General features: G+C 42.9%; 1 protein-coding gene across 1 annotated transcript in view; it reads right to left on the minus strand.

The window, feature by feature from the left end:
- LOC110449029 (transmembrane channel-like protein 2) overlaps positions 1-7278 on the minus strand; it is a 36817-nt gene that overhangs the window by 21327 nt on the left and 8212 nt on the right. The window contains exons 6-14 of the mRNA XM_021495602.1: positions 6503-6584; positions 6197-6303; positions 5622-5720; positions 5254-5393; positions 4884-5031; positions 3536-3676; positions 2370-2413; positions 1768-1927; positions 1008-1138 (exon numbers count right to left, since the gene is read on the minus strand). Coding sequence (XP_021351277.1) covers positions 1008-1138; positions 1768-1927; positions 2370-2413; positions 3536-3676; positions 4884-5031; positions 5254-5393; positions 5622-5720; positions 6197-6303; positions 6503-6584 — 1052 coding nt within the window. The remainder of the gene's footprint in view (positions 1-1007; positions 1139-1767; positions 1928-2369; positions 2414-3535; positions 3677-4883; positions 5032-5253; positions 5394-5621; positions 5721-6196; positions 6304-6502; positions 6585-7278) is intronic.

A 7278-nucleotide genomic window follows, 5' to 3' on the forward strand; every position in this document is an offset into this window, starting at 1 on the left:
ACAGCACACTTAGACTATTTGCAGATGACAGCATAATATACAAGACAATAAACAACAAAGAAGACACATTAAAACTACAACACGACCTCGATGCAGCAGGACAATGGGAGACAGACTGGTTAATGCAATTTCACCCCGACAAATGTAACATACTTAACATTACACCGAAACGCAACAAAATACACCATGATTACAAACTCCACAACCACACATTACACAAAGTAGAAACAAGCAAATACTTAGGACTAACACTACAAAACAACCTACGATGGGACAAACACATAAACAATATCACAGCCAATGCCAATAGGTCCCTAGGTTTTCTCAAACGCAACCTGAAAATAAACTCACCACATATAAAAGAACATGCATACAAAGCACTAGTTCGGCCTAAACTTGAATACTGCTCTTCCATTTGGGATCCACACAACACAAACCAAATTAAACAAATAGAAAAAACACAACAAAGAGCAGTACGCTACGTACAAAACAGATACCACAACACTAGTTCCGTAACACACATGATCCACACACTTCAATGGCCAACACTACAAACACGACGCATATACACTAGAATTATCCTTTTTTTACAAAATTATACACAGAACCGTAGCTTTAAACCCAACACATATACTCACACCTGTAGACCCCCGCTCCAGACAGGTACACCCGTACGCATACAAACACATACTACAAAGGACACCTACAAATACTCATTCTTCCCACATTGGAATCTCCTCCCCTTAGCAGCAGTCCAATGCACAACACTAGAGGACTTCAAGGCACACTTACCCTACACAGCCCTTGAAGCCCTCATCACACACTAGTACATACACCAGATTTTAACTTTTTATCTATACCTTGCACACAAAAAAATCACAAAAAAACAAAACCCCACCCCTAATCACTATAAATAACCCCTTCACGCCTCTTCAATAGGACCCCCGATGGCATAATCATCAAACTGATGGAGCCCTCGTATAAAGAAGAAGAACATGTTACCCTACCTGGCTAGTTGCCACCGTAGAGTAACCCGGGGATGGTACTTCTCCAGGACAGCAAACAGATCGAAAAAGTTGGGGAAGACCGTGGAGATGATTGTCATCACTAGCGTCAGCTGAAGGGGGAATGTCATAGGTTATAAAGACAACAAGATCAAAGGTAAGAATTGATGATCACACAGAAGAACAAGACAATACTGTAGTGTGAACAGCCGTAATTCGAACTCAGAATCGATAAAACTGTCTCAAAAGATTTACAAAGGAAAGATTATTATAGAAACCCTTGAAAAACGTACAATAATGATCAGATCGTGTGGTCCGTAAGAGTAAGCGACAAAGGAATGAGTAGCCGGTTACCGCGGTCGTACCGATACGACACTAGTTACAAGGTAAAATCAAACAGACAAAAAGAAACAAAGAGTATCTACGATTTGTTTTCAAACAAAGGAATATCCTTTGTTCAAATTGTTAAATCGTATCGACAAAAATATAAATAAGGTCGAACTGATAAAGGTGTATATACAGAAACATATAATGAGAAGAAATTGTCGTTTCGTCAAATGAATAAAGTGTGAGGAAGTGCAGTCGTACAAACACAGATTAGGGATAACGGAGTACAAAAGTAGCGATGAAGAACTTGTAGTCCTGTGATCATTTGATAGAAAACAATGATAAGAATGCATGTGATACTCATTTTGTTGTGAGTTGTTGCTTGCCTATACACTTCTGTTTGTCTCACACATATATATAATGCGCGGTTGCTTGCCTCGTTTTCCTGCCAGAATCCCGTGACGACATGGCCTCGCCGTTTGCGGATGTCGAGTTGACGGGACCTCTCCACACAGAGCTGTATGGCGTACGTGCTAGCACCTAACATCAGTAGCACACAGACGTTAGCGAGGGCCCTCAGCGCCAGCAATCGGTATCTGTAAAACTCCGTTAGTAAGGTCACTTTGGTTTCCAAAATAAATCCGAATGACGTATTTGTCCGTCACTTAATAACCAGATTCTCGAGAACTCAGAGAAGATAAACAATTATTTTTGTTCACGGAGTAGGTAACACATGAGACAGATATATTGTCAAAACAGTATCAAATCATAGATATAGTTTTCATAGGCCAAACTTCAATACTGTCCAATACGGACACTGGATCCGGACACACTGGTGTTTGTTGAATGCGTATTATACTTCAATTGACATACCAGCAGAGAAGTAACGGCAGCATTGCAGACAATGAAGTTTGTCAATTTTTTAGAGGCAATCCGCCTTTTTATCAAGAGGAGCCGAAAGTTATTTATAACGAAAAATGAAAAGAAGAATCATATTATAATGTATGTTTAGAAATTGTAACAATTTACAACACCCACTTGTTTTCGGATTTTTCTTTCTCTTTTTCTTCCAATATGGCCTCCTGAAAAAAGGAGGAAGTTCATATATGATTTATAAATATTCCGGTATATATATAATGCACATACTATCATCATGTATGTATTCGTGTCAATGGAATCTGCCGCAACAACGTTTATTGTACTAAACCTTCCAGAATGTTGATACTATTGAAGCGCTCGAGGTATGGACAGTGCTCTGCGAGGAGTTCAAGTTCCAACAAGAATAGGAGCTATGCAATAGAGTCTGATGAAGAGGGCCTTTAGGAACATTATCAGAAAACTGACTAGAAACGTAGAGTCGATCTTAACTTTCGTACTGTTTAAGACCTACCTACCTTGATCATTAATGCTATGGAGAAACTCTTTGTCTATTGCGCAAGTCTTTCCTACCCAAAACTTTGTTGTTGTGGAGATGCTCCTGTTAATCGCGATCTCAGCGTTGCCTATATTTGGAAGTTTAATCCGCGGGTGATGTTGGTGGCGGTATTCACATTTCCTGTGATATCAATGCCTACCTATTCAACATTCTGTTGCTGTTGCGACGTCATTGGTGACGGCAACTTACGCTTTACATGTCCCACATTTTGTTTTACTACAGAGGCGCCCCCTGGTGGTGGTGATATCTATGTTTCCTATGGTGTCATGCCTACCCGGAATGTTGTCGCTTTAGAGGCGCCCCCTATAGTGGTGATATCCATGTTTCTTATGGTTTCACACCTACCCTGAATGTTGTCGCTCTAGAGGCGCCCCTGGTGCTGGTGATATCTATGTTTCCTATGGTTTCACTCCTTCCCTTATTGTTGTCGCAAAAGAGGCGCCCCTGGTGGTGGTTATATCCATGTTTCCTATGGTTTCACACCAACCCTGAATGTTGTCGCTATATAGGCGCCCCTTGTAGTGGTGATATCCATGTTTCTTATGGTTTCACACCTACCCTGAATGTTGTCGCTATATAGGCGCCCCTGATAGTGGTGATATCCATGTTTCTTATGGTTTCACACCTACCCGGAATGTTGTCTCTATAGAGGCGCCCCCTACAGTGGTGATGGTATGTTTTCCATTGTTTCATACCTACCCGGAATGTTGTCGCTAGAGAAGCGCCCATTATAGTGATGATGGCATGATTTCCATGGTGTCATACTTACCCGGAATGTTGTCGCTATGGAGGCGCCCCTGGTGCTGGTGATATCTATGTTTCCTATGGTGTCATGCCTACCCGGAATGTTGTCGCTGTAGAGGCGACCTTGGTGGTGGCGGTCTCTGTGTTGCCTATGGTAAAGTCCCAGCTACAGAACAGCCGCCAGGAGAAGATGAACTGCTCGGCCTTATTGGATAGCCGACTTATTCGGGAATTTGAAGCCATTCTGCGGTATTCACATCTCCTGTGATATCAATGCCTACCTATTCAACATTCTGTTGCTGTTGCGACGTCATTGGTGACGGCAACTTACGCTTTACATGTCCCACATTTCGTTTTACTACAGAGGCGCCCCCTGGTGGTGGTGATATCTATTTTTCCTATGGTGTCATACCTGCCCGGAATGTTGTCGCTATAGAGGGAACCTTGGTGGTGGCGGTCTCTGTGTTGCCTATGGTAAAGTCCCAGCTACAGAACAGCCGCCAGGAGAAGATGAACTGCTCGTCCTTATTGGATAACCGACTTATTCGGGAATTTGAAGCCATTCTGCGGTATTCACATCTCCTGTGATATCAATGCCTACCTATTCAACATTCTGTTGCTGTTGCGACGTCATTGGTGTCGGCAACTTACGCTTTACATGTCCCACATTTCGTTTTACTACAGAGGCGCCCCCTGGTGGTGGTGATATCCATGTTCCCTATGGTTTCACACCTACCCGGAATGTTGTCTCTATAGAGGCGCCCCCTATAATGGTGATGGTATGTTTTCCATTGTTTCATACCTACCCGGAATGTTGTGGCTCTACAGGCGCCCCTGGTGGTGGTTATATCCATGTTTCCTATGGTTTCACTCCTTCCCTTATTGTTGTCGCAAAAGAGGCGCCCCTGGTGGTGGTTATATCCATGTTTCCTATGGTTTCACTCCTTCCCTTATTGTTGTCGCAAAAGAGGCGCCCCTGGTGGTGGTTATATCCATGTTTCCTATGGTTTCACACCAACCCTGAATGTTGTCGCTATATAGGCGCCCCTGATAGTGGTGATATCCATGTTTCCTATGGTTTCACGCCTACCCTGAATGTTGTCGCTATATAGGCGCCCCTTGTAGTGGTGATATCCATGTTTCCTATGGTTTCACGCCTACCCTGAATGTTGTCGCTCTAGAGGCGCCCCTGGTGCTGGTGATATCTATGTTTCCTATGGTTTCACTCCTTCCCTTATTGTTGTCGCAAAAGAGGCGCCCCTGGTGGTGTTGATATCTATGTTTCCTATGGTGTCATGCCTACCCGGAATGTTGTCGCTTTAGAGGCGCCCCCTATAGTGGTGATGGTATGTTTTCCATGGTGTCGTACCTACCCGGAATGTTGTCGCTATAGAGGCGACCTTGGTGGTGGCGGTCTCTGTGTTGCCTATGGTAAAGTCCCAGCTACAGAACAGCCGCCAGGAGAAGATGAACTGCTCGTCCTTATTGGATAGCCGACTTATTCGGGAATTTGAAGCCATTCTGCGAAAAAAAATCTTAGTTCGTAACTGATTTAAAGTGTAAATCTTTGAAATGTTTAAACACGTTCATATATTTTGTGATATAAATCGTATGTTCGCTGATATTGAAAATCTACATCGTCAGTTAACTTTAGTAGTACTGCCCGATGACCACAATTAGTAATGCAGAAGTATGGTAAATACGTGGTTCGGTAACTATTACCATACAGGACTAAGATCCTACTTTCTAAGGACCACGATGAAGCTGATGGCAAAGGTGGCAAAGCCGGTGACAAGGTAGGCGAGTGGAAGTCGGTAACCTTGGCCAATCACTCGCTCACTGCCGTAGTACCCGTAAAACACCACCGAGTACTTCACTATCCCCTGGACCGGAAACAGAAAAAACACCATAAACATTACACGCACACCGTAGCTACATACACATCAAGAGTGATCACTATTCCATAGCCCAGAAATCTAGATGCATATACGCTGTATGACAGCTGCAGTCAGTTCTATCTGCTTTAAAGAATGTTATAAGTGACTTAAAACATTTGGTTATCTACTTCTTATCGTACATAGTTAAAACCATAGGGTAAAGGAAGCGACTACCTCAGCGTCCCATATGGTTTCCAGTTCTTCTGATGTCCCTTGTTCTGATGCAGGAACGGATTTACGACCAAGGCTTCCGTGTGCATTCCCAACGATCAGCTGAAGGGTGACAAACACACAGTATAGTAGACGAACTCCAATAACTTAGAATAATGATATACAACATTTGTAAAGCGCCCTATATAATTTGTAACATTACTCTTAGGCACTTTATAGCACATGGATACTAGTATTCCTACATTAATTAACAGTTATTAATATAATTGATACATCAGATTAAAAAAAAACATTTATCGCATTAAGCAAGTTAAATATATAGATGTAAAGGGTGGTATGTATATGACGTCTGCGCAAGAGCCTGCAATGCAGACGTTATAACTTACAATCATAGACGGGTTAGATAAAAGGACAACAGCCAAGCAGTTAATGCTAGTCAGAGCAGCTCGATAATGATGCATTTCTGAATGTAATATGGAATTTTTGGATGAGACGTATGGTTATCTGGCGACACTGTGTCAAGCTATATCTTCTCCAACTGGGCGACAATGCTGTAGGGAGTATATATAGCATATTACCTCCGGGAAAATGACGAAGGAGACTTGCAGAAGCGTCAGAACGACGTTGATCCAGATAAGCCACCTCAGAAACAGGAAGTAGGACGCCACCACTGTCCCGAAATGACCTAATGACCATACAAAACAGGCATAGAACAGCACTAACGCTGCTGTACAAGTAAAGATACGCCAAACAACAGTGACAAAGCCAACATCATCAATTCTATGAGTGTTGATGCTATAAAATGTGTTAATTGTGGTTCGTCATGTTATCATGTTGAAATCCATTTTTGATGTTTGATATCGCTCTGAAAACGTGGTACTTACTTTCGATCGTTTTCACTTTCACCTCCCAAGGTGTCAGAGAGGCTATCGTTTCGGTAATCAGACGCCGTAGATGTCGCCATGCCTACATATATAATGGAGCAAAATAGATTGCTACAACAGCAACATGTCATACAAAATCCTAAAGATACGACGATACGAGGTGTTATACACCACGACCTCACCCGTTATAGGCAACGTTAATATCAAACAGACACTATGGCATCACGTGTTTATGAGCGACTCCCTTGAACATCAAATACCTTGAAATTTCCATGCGACACATCCTTCCAGAATCAACGCAAACTTAGATTGCTTTTCCTGAGCCTGATAATGCCGGCATCTTGACAGATGTGACTTATCCGAACTAACTTTTGATGGTTACTCCGGCCTTGTCATTACTTACCAAAGCTCCATTCCTGACCTAAATAGACATTTCCTACCCGAACCTAGTGACAAACAGTACTTATTCAAGCAATCTTCTAAGCTGACATCATTCAGCTAACAAAATCACAGCATTACATTCTTGTAGCCACGAGCTCTAGAGCGACGATACTTCCTCGAGCCCAGACAGACGTTACTTACCCGGGCCCCTTCTCCTGGTAACCCCGGCCTATCGACATATGTTACTAAATCGGGCCCTCCTGGTAACCCTGGCCTCTCGACAGACGCTACTTACTCGGACCCCCTTCTCCTGGTAACCCTGACCTCTCGACAGACGTTACTTACTCGGACCCCCTTCTCCTGGTAACCCTGGCCTCTCGACAGACGTTACTTAC

This window comes from Mizuhopecten yessoensis, unplaced genomic scaffold (genome assembly GCF_002113885.1).
Source record: "Mizuhopecten yessoensis strain PY_sf001 unplaced genomic scaffold, ASM211388v2 scaffold4421, whole genome shotgun sequence".
NCBI lineage: Eukaryota > Metazoa > Mollusca > Bivalvia > Pectinida > Pectinidae > Mizuhopecten > Mizuhopecten yessoensis.